The 19,783-nt window shown below is 42.0% G+C and overlaps 1 protein-coding gene across 2 annotated transcripts in view; it reads left to right on the plus strand.

Annotated features, from left to right (window-relative positions):
* OTUD7A (OTU deubiquitinase 7A) overlaps nt 1–19,783 on the plus strand; it is a 293,318-nt gene that overhangs the window by 129,001 nt on the left and 144,534 nt on the right. The window contains exon 5 of one of the 2 annotated variants that reach the window (XM_044279731.1): nt 9,250–9,403. The exons of the other annotated variant lie outside the window; for it this stretch is intronic. Coding sequence (XP_044135666.1) covers nt 9,319–9,403 — 85 coding nt within the window. The 5' untranslated portion in view covers nt 9,250–9,318. The remainder of the gene's footprint in view (nt 1–9,249; nt 9,404–19,783) is intronic. 2 annotated transcript variants of the gene reach the window in all.

Here is a 19,783-nt window from a genome sequence, read left to right on the forward strand (position 1 = left end):
TTATCATCCAGCCTGAGCCCCTGTGATAAATCTGGTGTAGATCTCTAAGCTTATGCCATCTATAGGTTTAATAAATCTGACCCACTGTCTTTTAATGTGGCATTAAAAGGGCATTCTACAGTCAAAAATAAATTCCTCGCCTATTCATGCTTCTCTTTGATCATTGTGTATAAATATGCATGAAATTATCTCACTATAATCTTCTGATCTAATATATAAAGCTGAGTATATGTATGTACAGTACAGACCAAAAATTTGGACACACCTTCTCATTCAAAGAGTTTTCTTTATTTTCATGACTATGAAAATTGTAAATTCACACTGAAGGCATCAAAACTCTGAATTAACACATGTGGAATTATGCACACTCTTGGCATTCTCTTGATGAGCTTCAAGAGGTAGTCACCTGAAATGGTCTTCCAACAGTCTTGAAGGAGTTCCTAGAGATGCTTAGCACTTGTTGGCCCTTTTGCCTTCACTCTGCGGTCCAGCTCACCCCAAACCATCTCGATTGGGTTCAGGTCCGGTGACTGTGGAGGCCAGGTCATCTGGCGCAGCACCCCATCACTCTCCTTCATGGTCAAATAGCCCTTACACAGCCTGGAGGTGTGTTTGGGGTCATTGTCCTGTTGAAAAATAAATGATGGTCCAACTAAACGCAAACCAGATGGAATAGCATGCCGCTGCAAGATGCTGTGGTAGCCATGCTGGTTCAGTATGCCTTCAATTTTGAATAAATCCCCAACAGTGTCACCAGCAAAGCACCCCCACACCATCACACCTCCTCCTCCATGCTTCACGGTGGGAACCAGGCATGTAGAGTCCATCCGTTCACCTTTTCTGCGTCGCACAAAGACACGGTGGTTGGAACCAAATATCTCAAATTTGGACTCGTCAGACCAAAGCACAGATTTCCACTGGTCTAATGTCCATTCCTTGTGTTCTTTAGCCCAAGTCTCCTCTGCTTGTTGCCTGTCCTTAGCAGTGGTTTCCTAGCAGATATTCTACCATGAAGGCCTGATTCACACAGTCTCCTCTTAACAGTTGTTCTAGAGATGTGTCTGCTGCTAGAACTCTGTGTGGCATTGACCTGGTCTCTAATCTGAGCTGCTGTTAACCTGCGATTTCTGAGGCTGGTGACTTGGATGAACTTATCCTCCGCAGCAGAGGTGACTCTTGGTCTTCCTTTCCTGGGGCGGTCCGCATGTGAGCCAGTTTCTTTGTAGCGCTTGATGGTTTATGTGACTGCACTTGGGGACACTTTCAAAGTTTTCCCAATTTTACAGACTGACTGACCTTCATTTCTTAAAGTAATGATGGCCACTCGTTTTTCTTTACTTAGCTGCTTTTTTCATGCCATAATACAAATTCTAACAGTCTATTCAGTAGGACTATCAGCTGTGTATCCACCTGACTTCTCCACAACGCAACTGACGGTCCCAACCCCATTTATAAGGCAAGAAATCCCACTTATTAAACCTGACAGGGCACACCTGTGAAGTGAAAACCATTTCAGGTGACTACCTCTTGAAGCTCATCAAGAGAATGCCAAGAGTGTGCAAAGCAGTAATCAAAGCAAAAGGTGGCTACTTTGAAGAACCTAGAATATGACATATTTTCAGTTGTTTCACACTTTTTTATCATGTATATAATTCCACATGTGTTAATTCAGAGTTTTGATGCCTTCAGTGTGAATGTACAATTTTCATAGTCATGAAAATAAAGAAAACTCTTTGAATGAGAAGGCGTGTCCAAACTTTTGGTCTGTACTGTATGTCCGCTAAAGGAATTCGCACCGTCGCATTTACAATCCCAATTTTGCACACAGGTAGACCAGTTGTCCGGGAAGGTTTTAGACTTGGTCTCAGCTCTCTAGCATGTACCGTTCCTGACATATTTCCAAAAGATCAACCAATAGAAGCTCACAGGCCCTTATTTTCCACATACACAGTTTTAAACCAGGTTTTCATAACAACCAAGCAAAGCGCGGACAAGAATAGGACATGTTATAATTTTTCACACTGCATACCTGCATTAGGCTTCAGAGTGAGGAGGCGTGTCTCTCAGTAATCCAATCTGATTGGCTGGCAGGAAGCTGCTGGCTACAGCAAGTTTGTATGTGACCTGAGGGAATGCAGTTTTGGCCTCAAAGAACCGGCAGAGGAGCCATCTTGAGATGATCCTCATAATGTAGGATTCAAAACGGCCATAACTAAGGCGAAAACTCAAGGAAAACAGTGGCAAGTGATGAAACTAAAGATTGCTTTATGCATAATGCTACTGCAGCAGTAACATATGCTAAAATAGATTTTTGAATGAAAATATGACCGTTATCCTTTAAGTGGGTGGGCTTATGTGGACGTCCCATTTTAAGGAGACGGGGCACTGTGGGGGGATCAGTGTTAAGGGGTGGGGGCTGTTGAGGTCACTATTAAGGGGGTGGGGTACTGTAGATGTCCCTGTTATAGTGGATACTGTCGATATCACACATAAACATTTAATGAAGTAGATGAAATATACCCGTGCAAAGCTGGGTCCTTCAGCTAGTTTGTTATAAAATATGGAAATGTATAGATGTATTTATACTCTTCTTAAAGCATGCCATTCAAAGTACACGGTAAGTGATTTGGGATGGACCTCTTACTTATATTATTTTGCCTGATTGACACTAACAGAAGTCTCTAATGGTGCCAAAGAGGATTGGGCAGTCTAAAGAATCTTCATGTTCTGTAGGTCTCTGGTGGTCTTTGACCACAGTCTTCCCCCATGTGATTTTCTGACAAGTATCTGGATCAACTCGCAGGCTAACAGTTCAAACAAATGTCTTTTTTCGGCCTTATATACTATGTTACTATGTATCTGTGCTAAATCGGTAGATTGGTTTGACTGGATTTTCCCTTTAAAGGGAACCTGTCACTGGGATTTTGTGTATAGAGCTGAGGACATGGGTTGCTAGATGGCTGCTAGCACATCCGCAATACCCAGTCCACATAGCTCTGTGTGCTTTTATTGTGTAAAAAAAAACGATTTGATACATATGCAAATTAGCCTGAGATGAGTCCTGTCCCTGACTCATCTCACGTACAGGACTCCTCTCAGGTTAATTTGCATATGTATCAAATCGTTTTTTGTTTTTTTTTACACAATAAAAGCACACAGAGCTATGGGGATTGGATATTGCGGATGTGCTAGCGGCCATCTAGCAGCCCATGTCCTCAGCTCTATACACAAAATCCCAGTGACAGGTTCCCTTTAAGATCAGAAGTAGATCCCCTGTATGACTAGTGTTTAATGACAAATCGGGGTTACATTTTCCTGCATGGTACTAGATCATGGCTGAGATTCATGCTATAATGAAGACGGAGGCACAGCACATTGCCCGTGTTCTAGTGTTGCTTGGATATCCATGGGAGACGGACAGGGCACCTGGAGTGATGTGAAGTGGGAATGTCTGGGAAGGAGAGTGCTAGAGCAGGCATCAGCAACCTCCAACACTCCAGCAGTAAAGAAACTACAACTCCCAGTATGCTTCATTCACTTCTGTGGGAGTTAGAAGAACTTTGTTTGCATACTCGGGGTTGTAGTTTCACAGCAGCTGGAGTGCCAAAGGTTGCTGATCCCTGTGCTAGAGCATGTGGATCTCCTGTTGGAAAATGAGCGTCTGGAGTTGTATACAGCATGAAAGAGGGATAGTATTAATCTGTAAGAAGAGCTACATTGCATAATGTAAATGTAAACCTGTTTTTATTGTATGTAGGTATATATGAATAAAGAATAAATAGCAAATAAATAAAAAATCTATAGAAAATAGAAATGCTGCCTGGCTTTGAGGAGCTCTAGGAGTTACAATAAAAAGTGTTCCAACACGATCCTCTCCCACTGCAGACACGGTGTCATGTTTCTGTTTACACTTGTGACCGCTACAGCCAATCACTGGCCTTATCTGTATATGACAAGATCGCTGAGGCCAGTGGTTGGGTGCAGTGGTTGTGTGCGGTATATATGCACGTCATTGCTGCAGCCATGTAAACAAAACCCAGGGATATGACATTGCTTTATTATTTTAACACCTTCCCTAAAGTTATGAATTTTCTGTAGTATGTTATTCCCTTGAGCATGGAAAAATCTGCATAGTGTGAACTACAATGGGAAGCAGTTTTTTTGAACAGAAAATGCAGTTTATTGCTGGCACATTTGTTGCAGAAATGTGCATGTTGGCTCATTTATCTGAGTTGGGTGCAAAGACATCCATTCACGTGCTGCAGAAACAACCACATGTATGGAATATATAGAACCAGTAGTATGGCGCTCTAATTCGTTTTCTGATGACCACAGTATCTTGGCGTGTATTCTGTGCTAAAATCCACGTGTAATCCACTCAATATCCACCTCCCATTGTTGTGAGCGGGAATCTGAGCCAAAGTTAATCTGGCGAGAATTAGAAATCTGCATTGCAAACAAAAAAACATTGCAAATTCATTCTTGCCAGGGTTTCTGCATGGAAACCATAGCAGATGACAACATGTGGATTGGCCCTGTTGTATAGGGCTAAATTTGTGTTCAGATTTCAAGTGGCAAGTACAGCTGCAAATCCATGGCCGAAATGTGAGGGTTAGCCATGAATTTCTGCAACAAATTCCATGGCAGATTTTTCTGATTGAAAGATACGCATTTAAGCATTGCTTAGTTGTCAGTTTTCCGTGAGCTTGTGGGTAGAGACTTGCTACAACAGTGTCTCTTATACATAGCACACCTAAAAAGAGGAGCTTCTGCTCCCCAAACTTTCTGTAGCACACCAACAGACGCAGCAGCATCATAGGGAACATTATACAGAAGTAATTAGCAGTGTTGCTGTGAATCCAACACTGGGCTGAGATAACACACTTACCAGAATCTGTGTGTCTGCCTCACTTTGTCTCCAGCAGCTTCCTCCATCCTCCCCTTTCAATATACTTCTGAGGGCAGAATCTTTATTCTGACCTCTGTATACTAACTTGTGTACCAACTTAAGAGTGAGCGATCAGTGCTAGAGGCAGAGGGAGGGGGTGAGCAGCCTTGATGCCCGGAAAAGGCATTTTTTGTAATAAGATGCATTAAAAAGTTTCTTATCTTCATCTATTACTATTGATTCATGGATAAATGTAAAGTTTAGGTATACTTGAACATCTTCATTACCGGGTGATTTCCTGTTTTTGTGCTTTCGTTTTCCATTCCCTGCCTTTCCTGAGATATAACTTTTTTTTTATTTTTATGTACTTTATAATGACATCATTTAATATTGCATACGATGTAGTGGGAAGCTGGAAAAAAAAATCCAAATGGGGTGGAATTGAAAAACAAAAAAACTGTTCTGCGACAGTTTTATGAGTTTTCATTCCCTGTGCGATAAAACTGACCTGTTACCTTCATTGTCGGGGTCAATATGATTGCAACAATAAGACATTTATATATGTTTTTTTTTCTTGTGTTTTTAATATTACATTTTATTTTATTTTTTTATTTGCATTGCCATTCTGCCCCCATAACTTATCTTTACAAAGCTGTTTTATTTTTTGTTAGACGATATTTTCATTTCATTGATACCATTGTTGGTTGTGTATGACTTTTTTTGATCACTTTTTATTCAAATTTTTGGTGAGGTGAAGTGATGAAAAAAACATAGAATCAGCCATTTTGATTTTTTTTTTTCCATTATGCTGTTTGCCATATGGGATAAAAAAAAAAAATATTTTAATAGTTGGGGTGTTTTCAGATACAGCAATGCCTATGATGTTTATTTATTTATTTTTTCTTAATTTTGTGGAAAGAGGTGATCTACTCTGGACCCTACCGCTGACCTATAAAGTCATATGGCGGTAGGGAAGTGGTTACATAGAACTAACAATTTGATGATGCATTTTAGAAATTAGTAAGGATGTATCAGAATATTTGTGCTAGAAGGAAATCACAGAAATCGGTTAGCAGGAACAAGTGTTCTCCCCAGTCTTGTAAGGCTATGTGCCCTATCTTCTACATTGTACAGATCCTCTAAAAAATAAACTGGGAAATGTGGTGGGAATACAGTGATTTTTATGTGTATCTGCAAACATATGTTCAGACATTTGAATCTATTTGTGATATTTACTTGATATAAACCACGCATTATCCATTTTTTCTGGTGCTCAAAGGGGTTGTCTCACTTCAGCAAATAGCATTTATCATGTAGATCAGTGTTTCCCAACCAGTGTGCCTCCAGCTGTTACAAAACTACAACTCCCAGCATGCCCGCACAGCCAAATGCTGACCGGGCATGCTGGGAGTTGTAGTTTTGCAACAGCTGGAGGCACACTGGTTGGGAAACAGTGATGTAGATAACGTTAATACAAGGCACTTTCTAATGTATTGTGATTGTCCATATTGCCTCCTTTGCTGGCTGGATTCATTTTTCAATTGCATTATACACTGCTTGTATCCAGGGGTGAGACAACCCCTTTAAGTTATCAGCAATGGATACAATGCGAACACACTTTTGGCACACATTTGCATCATATAAACCTATAAGTACAATATACTGTATGCTTATATACTATTTTGAGGGAGCGGTGTGTGAAGTATACATGTAATTTAGGCCAAAAAAGGGTTGTGAATAGAGCCTTAGAAAATAATTACACAAAGAATGTCATAAACTTGGAACCAAGATACAAATCTTAAAATATAAAAATAAAAATTATTCTCGGCTATGCTCCTAATGCAGCCATACCATTTTTATTCAGACTTTCCACCTCCGCTATAATTTCCTGTTTCCCTCTGCAGATATCATTCAAGCTTCAGCCTTCTTTCTTTAGACATCATTTCTCCTTTTTTTTTTTTTTGTGGCTTTTTATGACCTTACATAAATGTAGTGCAGTGAGGCACTCATCACAGCCGGGCTGTTCTCGCCCATTGCATCAGCAGTAGGACTCCCATTTCGATGCCTTCAGCACTTATTCAATCTTTTTTATGTTATACAGACTTCTTTCTGACCATTATAGGCCATTGTCACCATACAGTTGCATGCTGCAGCATAGAGAGGGTACAATACATGTTATACTGTATGTGCTCTATTTTATGTCTGCATAAACCAGCTGTGACTTTTCTTGGTTCTAAATCCTGTCCTAAATGGCCCTTTTTTTTTTTTTTTTTTTTTTACGCAATCTGACTTTACAGTCTATGAGAATTGTGCAGTATCCCACATGGAGGTTTTTCAACAGTTTCAACCATTTTCAACAATTTCAACTACTGTATTTAGATGAATGGAAAATAGAAACGCATTACAATATATAATATGGAATTATAAGAGATTCCTTATGTATGCAGTACCCTAATAGAGACACATGTAGATGTCTTACAGTGGGCTTCCAATCTTAACTCCCCCACTGCATCGGCGGTGCCAATCTGTATGAAGGCCAACCCGTTATCTTCAGGTATTGGAAGAGGATATGATATTGTGCAGATATGACATTGCTTTGTACTCTGCTCTGTGTCTCTTAAAGCAGTGTATGAATCTGCGAAAAATCAGTGCTGTATAAAAGCAACGCTTAATGGAGGTCATTTACTAAAGACTGACATTTAACATTCTGGTCTCAGTAAAAACTCCACTGATGGAAAATCTGACCACGTTATTAAGAGGCACATGCCTCTTAATAAACTTGTTTCGTATGCTTTCCATGTGCCAGAACAGAAATCTACTCCAGACAGATGTCGAAAATGGCTAAAAATTAGCAAAACAGCAGTTGTGACAAAACCTTTCTATGGCGTAGAACGTTAGTACATGAACCCGGGTCCACAGCCAGGGCTGTTCACAATCTCCGCAAAAACCATCCTCACCCAGGAATAGATTGCACTTCTTTGCTTGGCAGGTTGCTATTGGAAACTCCAGGTTACTGATGCCCAATAGAAAACAGTGGAGACGCTGACCTCCAGTAGTGCTTTGCACACAAGCATTAATTGCACTTACATAAAGTCTTATAAAGCAGGAATATGACCTAAAAAGTCAGCGGTACATCAGAAGTCCAACCACATGTAGCCCAACTCGAGTTTCGCCCATTTAGCTCCTTCCATAAAGTAGCTGTAAGGCGAAACTCAAGTTGGGCGACGGTGACTTAGAATTTCCAGTAACCCTGGAGTTTCCAATAGAAATCTCTGATGCAATAAGTGCAGTCTACTCCTGGAGCAATGCATGCAACACAATATACAGTGCAAATATGTATTCCTAGGGCCACAGGCAGATCGCCCAAGGGTTACCAGTTCTGTAAAGGCTGTATGCTGAAACAGACGTAAGAAAGCAAGATGAGGGTGCAAATTGCATGAAGTATCACAACTGCAGGATCGGACTACCCATAGGGGGAGATTTATCAAAGCTGGGGTAAAGGAGACCTGGCTTAGTTTCTCATAGCAACCAATCATATTCCACCTTACAATTTTCTGAGCTCCTAATCTGATTGGTTGCTATTGTTTTGAACAATGAAAATTCTGGTTGCATCTTCGCTTTTTGTACATGATCATAGAGCATATGACGATAGTTACATTAGAATTTTTGTTTGTAATTATTTTGTATTCTTTTTTATTATCTCATACACATGGCCGTTGTGTGGCTATTCTGTGCATGGGGACCGCAATTTGCGGTCCCCAATGCACGGGCAACGTCCGGGACTGATAGAGACCCATTCAACTTGAATGGGTCCGTTATCCGTCCGCACCGCAAAAAACAAAACAAAAAACATGTTCTATATATTTTTTTGCGGTGCGGAGGCACAGACAGAAACACCACGAAAGCACTCTGTAGTGCTTCCGTGGGGTTCCGTGCCTCCATTCCACATCGCAGCTCCGGATTGCAGACCCATTTACTTGAATGTTGCGGACCCTCTGTTTGCCTGCCGCAATACGGCCACGGTCGGGCAACGGCCATGTGCCTGAGGCCTAATACTGGGACAACCCTTTACCTGGAGTTGAACTACTGGATGATTATATAACAGTCCATGTATACAGAAGCACACAAAAAACAAGTAGGATCATTACATTAGCATCATTTTATACTATGTGGCAACCTCTTCTCTTTGCAATAATTGACCTTGTTTGATTTAGATTTTCCCGATGAATTTTGTTTAATTTTATACCACTTTGACATTATTTGTGGAATGCTGATAATATTTTCTTCTCCAGAAAATATGTAGTATGTTTGACCTGGTCCTGATTGTTAGTAAGATGCATGTTCTTTCTCTTGTCTTTTAGATGGAATCCATTTAGTGACATCGTTCTGTTCCTGCTGCTGCTGGGCAAGCAGCGTCACTACATGATCACATGACTCTGGATATGGACTCAGTCCTGTCAGACTTTGTTCGGTCTACAGGGGCTGAACCTGGTCTGGCAAGAGATTTGCTGGAAGGTAAAAACACTTTTTATTTTTCCCCTTTTTTTTACGATTTGTTTCCTCTTATAAAATAAAAAAATCTGTCAGTTATCTGCCTAAAGCCCGTTCCTGAACTTGACACAATATACAGTCTGGCAATATACTAGGTCTTTACAATTGGGGTCACATGAAGACCATATCTCTAGGGTAAGCCATCACTTTATGATCAGAAGGGGTCTGACTTCTCATCCTACTGCCACAGAGCTGATTTAACACTGTGTTCCCTTGTAAATATGTTATTAAAGGGGTATTACTGTCTCAGACATTGATGGCATATCGCTAGGATATGCCATCAGTGTCAGAAAGCTGTAGGTCCCACCCCTGGGACCCACATCTATCTTCAGAACTGGATGCCCGACAGCAGCTGTGCACCGTCAATTCACTGCTATGGGAGTTCCGGAAAACCCAAGCACTTGGTTCTGCTATTTCTGGCACTCCCATAACTGCATGCACGGCCCTGTCTACATTCACTGTGTGCTCTACATTCAGCTCTATGGTACCTCTGAAAATAGGCAAGTGTACTTGCTCTGCAATTTTTAGAGCTCTCATAGCAGTGAATGGAAAGCACACCATGCATGCTTGATGTGCTGTTCTTCACTTCCCTCCAATCTGACATTGAGGGCATATTCTTGCAATATACCACCAATGTCTGAGATGGGAATACCACTTTTAAAGGGGTTTGTGCTGCAGTTCTCTGTGCAGCTGTAGGCCAGGATACTGCTGTGCAGGCTAAAAGTGTAACGGGTCAGAGCAAGGTTAGGATACCCACCAGACAGAAATCAATGGCTTATACTATTCTTTGTAAGCTGGGGATACCCCTCTAAATCATTGAAGGGGTTCTCCTGAAAATACTTAAATATTGCTTTATTATAAATATATTACAAAATACCTTTAGTTATAATGGATATTTTTGTCTAGGGAGCAATCTTCAGGAGAAATAAAATGGCCGCCGTCCTATTAGTACACACAAAACCTGTCCTAATCACATAGGAGGACAAGTTACTTCACAGCACTGAGCTAAAGAGCTGCCTCATCCTCCTCTCTGCTCTGCTTGTCAGGGATTATGGTTCCAAATACAGTTTAATATGATCTTCAGCTGAATCTCTGTAGGAATGGAGTTCATGAGGAGACATGAAGTAGAGAGAGGAGGTGGGGATGTGGCTGATGAGCAGCAGCACTTGTATGCAGTCTCGATTACCACAGTCTGTCCTGTCCATCCTCTCCGTACTTCATGTCTCCTCTTGAACTCCATTCCCACAGAGATTCATCTGAAGCTCATATCAGCTGTATTCAGGATCATAATCCCTGACCAGTAGAGTAGAGAGGAGGCAGTGGCAGCTCTTCAGCTCAGTGTTCTGAAGTAACTTGTCCTCCTGTGTGATTAGGACAGGCTTTGTGTGTACTAATAGGACGGCGGCCATTTTATTTCTCCCAATTATTGCTCCCTAGACAAAATGAGCCATTATAACTAATGAAAGATAGAAAGATGTAGTAAATAGTATGTGTGGCTATATTGCAGCTTTTTATAGTACACCCAATGCTCATATGATGGCAATAGATGAGAATACAGAAGTAGGCAGCCTTCTGCCTGACTTTCTAAGCATGCTGTTGGAAATGCCATCTCTTCAACTGGTCACATCTCTACAGAACGTGCTCCTATCATTTCTGGTGGGTGTTTCCATTATCAGCCATGTACAGTATATAACTAAAACTGTGTTGGGATCGAGGCACTGGTTTCATTAACATTACAGATTATGTTGTAAAAGAATGTAGAAATGTTGAATTGTTGCCATATTGTGACCCCTTTTCCCGGCTTTGTCGTCACATTGTAAATGACGTTTAGTTCTTCGCAATGCCTCTAGGCAGGTGTACAACAGCCAGTATTAAACCTTTTTAGATGAGACTGCTGATTTGCAGAAAATCTATTTTTAATAAACCTACGTATGTAATGAACATGCCTCAGTTGCTCTTCTGCTAAAAAAGCAGACGTAGCATTAAGAATTCTTGGTTGCAAGTCTGAGGTTGCCCTGAAATAAAACACCAATTGCTTGTTTCTACACATTCCGACTAGTTTTACCAAATCCGGTATGATATTTTATAGTCTTTATGGAAATGTAAAGCATTTAGTGTAGAATTATATTGTGCAACTTCTTCAGTTACCTGAAAATAATCATAAGCTTGCTGGTGCAGAAACCTGATCACCATACAGTAGTGTTACTATAGTCCTTATGTCATTCCATTCCTTTATGAATGTGCACATGCAGCGCCTTGTGAGGACGTGACCTGTTGTGAAGGGGAATATTTGAACAAGGTTGGATTTTATAGAAGACAAAAGCAGCAAAACTCCAAGACTCTGTCCCTTCAGGAGCCTCCATCATCCACCTCAGTGGGGTTGCACTAACGTAAGTTAGGACCTCATTCACATCTCCATTAGGAGATCCACCATGCTGTTCCGGCACAGAGCAGCCTGCCAAATCTTGCAGGATCCGGCGTTGCCAGATTCTCTACTTCACTGCCGGATCGCCATTGACTATTATGAGGTCCGGCGACTATCCTGCCACATTCTGGCATAAATGCCAGGTTTCGGCTGGACAAAAAACATTGCATACAGTGTTTGTTTCTTTGTCCTGCCAGGCAGTCTACATTTGTGCCGCATCTCCTTAATGGAGATGTGAACGTAGCCTTACACAAAGCCTTACCCAAATTTATGACTTGGGTGTCCTGCAGGTGTCCATGCACACCAAGATACATGTGAGTATTAGCTCCAATGTTATTCAGTATGGCTGATCCTTGCTGTTTTAGCCTGAAATACGTAGTATGCTACATATTTCCGCAAAGATATTTTGCACTGAACATTTCTGTTGCGTGCAAATGTAGGTAGCAGAAACCACATTCACATGCATGGGGATGTTAATTGTTGGTGTTCTCCATCGTACCAGTGATCCAACACAGCATTGTGGTTTCTGTGGTGAATAGGACCACAGCACAGAATGTGAACAGAGCTTGACCTATTTTTGCTAAGCTAGTCTCCCTTCCCAAAGAAGAATAGTGAGACTTTACACAGTGTTTTGTCCGAGGGCCTCCACAGACTTTGAGCCCAGTGCTTAGGAGTGAGACTAGTGTTGGAGAGGCCTGATTTAAATGGATATTTAAATGGATATTCCCATCTTAGACATTTTGGGCATATCCACAGGATATGCAGTAGATGTGAAGCACATCTGTGAGACCTGCATCTATCCCCATAACAGGGGTCTTCCATGGCTTGGTTTAGAGGTACATAGACCATAGGCCACCATATCAAGGAATGGAGAGGAGGCTTTTTTCATTCACTATTATAGGAGCCAATAAAACAGAAGCACCAGTATGGATTTTCTACCAGATATATCTAAAATCTCTAGAGTAAAGGAAACATTGACTCTGCCAGTAAGCATAGCCATAGTTGCTGAAAATGAGAGACTAGTAAATGTAGACATGTCCCTCAGGGTGGACTATTGAAGCATAAATCGCTGCAAAAGGTGCACCACAATGATATGCAACTGACAACACTGGCTAATCCCTCAAGCTGATGTTAAAAACGGAGACTTTAGCCAATGTATTCCTGTCAGGAACACAACAGAGCTCTTTTGCACCACCGTCAAGGTATCGTAGTGTGGCATAGGTCCTACCACTAGACCACCTATGGTGTGTGAACACGGTCTGAAAGGTGCTAAGATCCAACTCGCAGCCAAGCTCCCACATACCTCCATAGTGAGATCACTCAGGCAGTGGGAGAAGGGAGAAGGCTGCAAGGCTGTAAGCCCCACCTATAACAGGCCATGTGACACAGGCTACCAGGTGCAACAGAATGCTACCAGCAGTACGCAATGGCACATTCCATACATATAAAGAAAAATCACTAAAATAAAGTGGCCTAAATGGGAGGAAATGCTCAAAAAACTCAAAGACTGTAGCGTATTTATAACCGGGGGAGCAATTCCTCCGCATGTGAGCCATTGCTGGCGGCAATCCCCAGCAAAAAATGCATACTATGGAGGATGTCGGCAGCGGACCACATGCACCTCAAGTCATCCTACACAAGATGGAGTAGTGTGTGGAGGAAAATATACAAATACATAAATCACTGCAAAAGGTGCACCACAATGACATGCAACTGACAATACTGGTTAATGTCTCAGGCTGATGTTAAAAACTGAGTCTTTCGCCAGTTTGCCTTTGTGGTGCATGTGGTCCGCTGCCGACAACCTCCATTGTATGCATTTTTTGCTGGGGATTGCCGCCAGCAACAGACCACATGCAGAGAAATTGCTCCCCCGGTTATAAACACGATACAGTGTTTGAGGTTTTTGAACATTTCCTCCCATTTAGGCCAGTTATTTTAGTGATTTGACTATTGAAGCATCGAAGTACGGAAGCATTACTATGAGCGTAACATTACTAGACTGACAGAGGGAGGATTATGAGATTGCAGTAAAGAGGTTGTGAATGTTTCTATACATATACAGTGGTCCCTTAACATACACTAATAATTGGTTCCAGGAGGACCATTGTATGTTGAAATCATTGTAACCTGAGTAATTGGGTCCAAAGCCCAAAAATATCATCCAAGATGAGAGAAAATGAAGATTCAAGAAAAATAATCATATAACTAAGGCTAGTTTCACACTAGTGGAACCCGCCGGAACAGCAGGCCTGATCCGTGCTGCCTCTAGTGCACGCATGCCGCCTGAGGTCCGCTCCAGCCCCATTGACTATACACATGTCGTTAGTTTTATTCCAGCCGCCTCTCTGCATGTTTGCCGGGCTGCTACCGGAACTCCGTCCCGTCCCCATTATAGTCAATGGGGCCAGAGCAGACCTCCGGTGGCATGCGTGCACTAGTGGCAGCACGGATCCAGTAGGCTGTACACCCGCCGGAGAAGGCTGCCGCTCATGTGAAAGTAGCCTAAGACAGATAACACAAGTCCTTACATATAACAGTCAGGAACAACTGCTAACTAGCAACTAATACAGCTATTTTACCAGAGAAGTGGTTGGATCTGAGTCTCGGGCATTGTATGTTGAGTCTAGTTTCAACTTACAATGGTCTTTTCCGACCCATCATATGTTGAAAATATTGTATCCTGATGCCATTGTATATTGAGGGATCACTGTACATTAGTAGGCTTGATGCATACAATACTATCACCATCATTCAGCGTTGGACTGGGATTCCTTGGGCCCACCAAAGGAAATTATTCTTGGGGCCCAACTCATATATTATCAATAAAGTCTATTAGGATCTGATTCAAGGAAATAGACCCTAGTACATGATTGCCTTGAAAGGCAGCTAAATGGGTTTATTTTTACTGGGCCTTTTGGAGCGCCAGTGGATCCTCTGGTTCTCCAGTGGGCCAGTCTGACCCTATTTATCTGTGTCAGCAGATACAGCCATAAAATACAGATAAACCTGCAATACAGGTGTATATTCTAGTTATATGGAAGTGCGTTATGGTAGAACAGACAAAAATTGAACGTTATGAAAGCCCCAAGGAATTTCTAGATTTGTATAGCTGTGGTGTCTACATCTTTACTATGTGTACTGTTTTGTTACCTACATAATTATGTACACTAAGAAATCATTGTGTGGCATTTACAAGTCATGGGAAAGAAGAACAGATTTTCTATGTGAGCCTGATTAAGTCTTTCCGAGTTTGCTGTGAATGCTTCCAAGATGTACTTCCTGATCAAAACTGCCAATTCCTGCCTTTTATGTCTTTAAGAAATCTTCTAGTGTCTCGTGAGCCATTGATGTAATTGCTAGGCTGACTGGAAGGACTAAAATGAAAGGCATTGTGCAGTGATGGGAACTAATAATCTGCCAAAAGAGCTGCAAATCAGAAGCTACATGCCTGTCTTTCTGAATGGCTTCTGGCTGCAGAGCCTTTCCTTCAGGGGTCATATTCAGAAAGCAGAATAAATAACCACATACTGTACAGTCATTGCTTTTGAAGGCTATGTTTAGTTGACAATAAAAACCTCAGACTCTCAGAAGAATATGACATATCAAAGACCATGGTTATTAAGATATCGGAAGGTACTGGTTCTCCTTACAGAGATCCAGTTGGTGTATTGAGTCTTAAAGGGGTTGGGCACCTTAATAACAGTAGTTTCCAAAATGTGCTGGAAACATCATATAAAGGAACTTCCTAAAATCATGTGTGTAGATCATCTGTGTTGGATCACTACTGTGAAAACAGCTGCTCTGTGCTGTACACAAGTCCACCTACCAATCCCAACATGGCTGCTGATGGAGGATCATTTGATGCTGTCCAGTCATCACCGGTCTCCACTAAACTGCACTGTGCACCATAACGGAAAGCCTTGCACAGTGCTGTTTAGCGGAGGTCACTGATAGACTCTCCATCAGTGGCCTTGTTGGTAAACTTGGTACCAGCTCAGATGCTCTACTACAGAGATACTCAACCTGCGGCCTTCCAGTTGTTGCAAAACTACAATTCCCAGCATGCTTGGACAGCCTATAGCTATTAGGGTATGCTCGGAGTTGTGGTTTTGCAACAGCTGGAAGGCTGCAGGTTGAGCATCCCTGCTCTACAACTAGATTATGTTACCAAGTTGCTTTATGTGCACATTTAAAGTGGCTGACCCTGTTAAAGGGGTTCTGCAGTTCTTTTAAACTGATGATCTATCCTCTGGATAGATCATCAGCATCTGATCGGCGAGGGTCCGACTCCCGGGGCCCCTGCCGACCAGCTGTTTGAGAAGGCAGCGGGCCCTCCCAGGAGCGCCGTGGCCTTCTCTCTGTTTCCCTCAGGCCCAGTGACGTCACGACTAGTATCAATTGCGAGTATAAGCTCTGTTCACTTGAATGGAGCTTAGCCGCTCCCAGGCCAGTTATACTAGTCATAATCTCACTGGGCCTGGGGTAAACTGCGAGAAGGCCGCGGCGCTACTGCCAGCGCCCCTGTCTTCTCAAACAGCTCATCTGCGGTGTTCCCAGGTGTCGAACCCCTGCCGATCAGATGCTGATGATCTATCCAGCGGATAAGTCATCAGTTTAAAAGAACTGCAGAACCCCTTTAAAGGTAATGCTCTCAGGGAAAAGGATGCATATCTAATGGCCGAGATGGGAATAAGTGCACTTAGCGCTAGTCGGGAGGCAGAGTTGGGGAAATGTTGTTTGCGCAGCACCCATTCACTGATGAGTTTTACAGAGACAGTGGAGCGCTGGCCCCTCTGTCCTTTCCATAACTCTCAGCCCACACTGTATGTCTATCATCGCACACCTTTACCTCTGCTATGTATTTCTTCACATACATTCGCATATCTTTATTCACTTATTTAACTTTTCTATATTTAAAGGGGTTTTCTGGGATTTTAATATTGATGACCTATCCTCAGGATAGTAGAAAGGTAGGGAGCCACAGCAGCATATCACCAAGAATCTTCTTTATTTAGATAGACACCTCACAGCAAAGCATAAAAATTGCAGCAACGTTTCGGCTAAGGGTAGCCTTTGTCAAGCAGGCTACCCTTAGCCGAAACGTTGCTGCAATTTTTATGCTTTGCTGTGAGGTGTCTATCTAAATAAAGAAGATTCTTGGTGATATGCTGCTGTGGCTCCCTACCTTTCTACATATGCCTTTGGATCGCGTTGGATCTGTGATCCCCTGCCCAGCTACTGCATGACCACCATCTTTGCTCTCTACAAGCCGCTTGTGTTGCTGCTCCTGAACAAATCTACTTTCCTATCCTCAGGATAGGTCATCAATATCAGATTGGCAGGGTTCCAACACCTGGGACCCCCACCGATCAGGTGGTAGAAGAGAAAGCCACATGAGCGCAGCCTTCCCTTCATTGTTTACCTGCTCACCATCAACATCGAAGCGGTGAGCAGGTGTAAATACCAGCTGTCCTGTTCACTTTAATGGGACATCTCGTTCCTATACAGTTGAATAGGAAGGAGCCATCCCATTGAAATGAATGGTACAGCTTGTAATTACACCTGCTCACCGCTGCGATGTTGACGGCGAGAAGGTTAACAATGAAGGGAGGGCAGCGCTCGCACAGAGCACGCCTTCTCTTAAACCATCTGATCATCAATATTAAAATCCTGGAAAACCCCTTTAATACTATGTAGTATTACACTATGCCACAAATACTCATGAGTTCAGTGCATTCAAGTGGCCTCCAGACACCAGATCTCAATCTAGTAGAGCACATTTCAGATGTAATGGAGAATTACACTGAAGATTTGGAGCCAATTCATGTTATTATTTTATTCTGATTGCTGAAGTCACAAGTTTATCTGGCCATTCTATGAAATTTTAATTTTTTCACCAGTTTCTCCCTGCAAACTCTACTGTAATTGTTAGTAAGTGGGGGAGGAAGACTAGCTATGTCTCCCACACACAAAAAGAAGGAATCCTGGACTCCTAGGTCTTTGTAGCACATTCTCAGAAGCAACATGGAGAACATTATACAACAGTAATGAACAGCGTAGCCGTGAATCCCGTACTGAGGTGAGAGAGAAAACTTACTAGAGATCCAGCAGCAACATCTCTGTGTGTCTGTTCCTCTGAATACCTTCAGCATCTCGCTCATCCTTCTCTCCCCTATCATCTCTCAAGACAGTCTTAGCAGTGAATTCAGAGTGAATGATTATTTTAGGAGGTGGGGGTTAGATGTGTCTCATAAGTGGAGAAAGAGGCATTATAATTTTTTAAATATTTGTTTGTACTGTTGAAGTTACTCTCTGAGGACAAAGTGAGGTGTTGACCAGTAGTAGAAAGGTCTACCTAATGAGGTGGCCATTGTGTATCTGGATTGCTGTGTCACTATGGTTTCTCTATTTACTGCTGCTGATTATGTGATAAACTATTGATCCTGAGATAGCACACATTTCACAATTGTTCTCAAATAAAAGGCCACATGCATTCTTCTGTATTGGATTTCAAGTTGTATAAAATGACTTTCAGGTTAAAGGGAACTTGTCATCAACTTTATGCTGAACTCACTGAGGGCAGCATAAAATTGTGACAGAAATGCTGATTTCAGCGGTGTGTCACTGATGAGCTAAAAGTAAGTGGTTGCTGAGAACCAGCATCATAATCATTGCCGCACAGGCCTTGAAGAGTCAAATCTATATGACTCTTCTCAGGTGGCCGGGACTATTTTCCAGGCCCAGTCTGCAATGATTGTGGTGTTGGTTCTCGGCAACCACTTACTTTTAAACCACTACTTTTACCTAAATGACAGACCTCTGAAATCAACTCACCTGTCTCTACTTTATGCTGCCATTAGTATGAGCAGCATAAAGTTGATGACAGATTCCCTTTAAAGCCGCCTCAAGGTATGTTGTACATTCATCATAATCTTCAGTCAAAAATGGGGACCAGGGACTCATCGTTCTCAGCAACAGAGGTGGTCCCAGGTGTCTGATCCCCACCTAACTTACTTTTTAAACTAGTCTTTAAAAGTTAAAGGTTTTTTTGGGGGGAAAAAGGCCTATACAGGTGATTATATGGTAATATCAGAGGCTGCAGATAGAGCACAAAACAGAAAGAAATGCTTCGACCACAAAACTACCCAGCAAGGAAGCTTGATGTAAAAACCTACCAAAGATAAGACCAAGCAGCCAAATTAGAATAAAATATTTGTTAAGTCTCAGATCTCTCTTTAGTGTATTTTCAGCTTTGGAGCCGATTTTATATATAATCGCTTTAGGCAGAATTGTGAGACTTTAACATTCAGCAAACAGAATGGCTACGAGATTTACTTATTACAGGCTCCGTGTCCTGCCTCTGTTCCAAGAGAATATCTGCCAGTTTTACATGATGTACTTTTCATATTGTCAACTGCTAATTTCCACTAATGGCACTTGGCAAAGTCCTCATAGTTCACACTGATTGCCTCTGCATCCTAAATATATTTGTATTCGAGCACTTCTCAAATTGAGTAAAGTGGTAGAATGCATGTCACAAGCAAATCCAATTACTTATTGATATAGATTTCCCCTTGCATCTGATCCAAGCTCCAGAAGCTGCTCTCTAACTCCAGCTCTCACCGTACTTTACGGCAAACAACTTTCTTTTAAGTGCAGCTAATTCTAAGAGCGTGCCATTCTGGTAATATTTCCTGTTCTGTCCATACCTGTCTGCTATATGCAGTCACTATTCACAATTCTGCGTCCTCTTTTCCTTTCCCAGACGTAGCAGGATGCATGATGCTGTATAAGGGAGATGGCACACGTGGAACGTGCGAATGAACAACCATGGGATTATAGATTATACTGAACCCCATTCACCCAACTTTAACCTACTAATAATAAAATAAAAACACACATCGGCACACCATATA

This window comes from Bufo gargarizans, chromosome 2 (genome assembly GCF_014858855.1).
Source record: "Bufo gargarizans isolate SCDJY-AF-19 chromosome 2, ASM1485885v1, whole genome shotgun sequence".
NCBI classification, from domain to species: domain Eukaryota; kingdom Metazoa; phylum Chordata; class Amphibia; order Anura; family Bufonidae; genus Bufo; species Bufo gargarizans.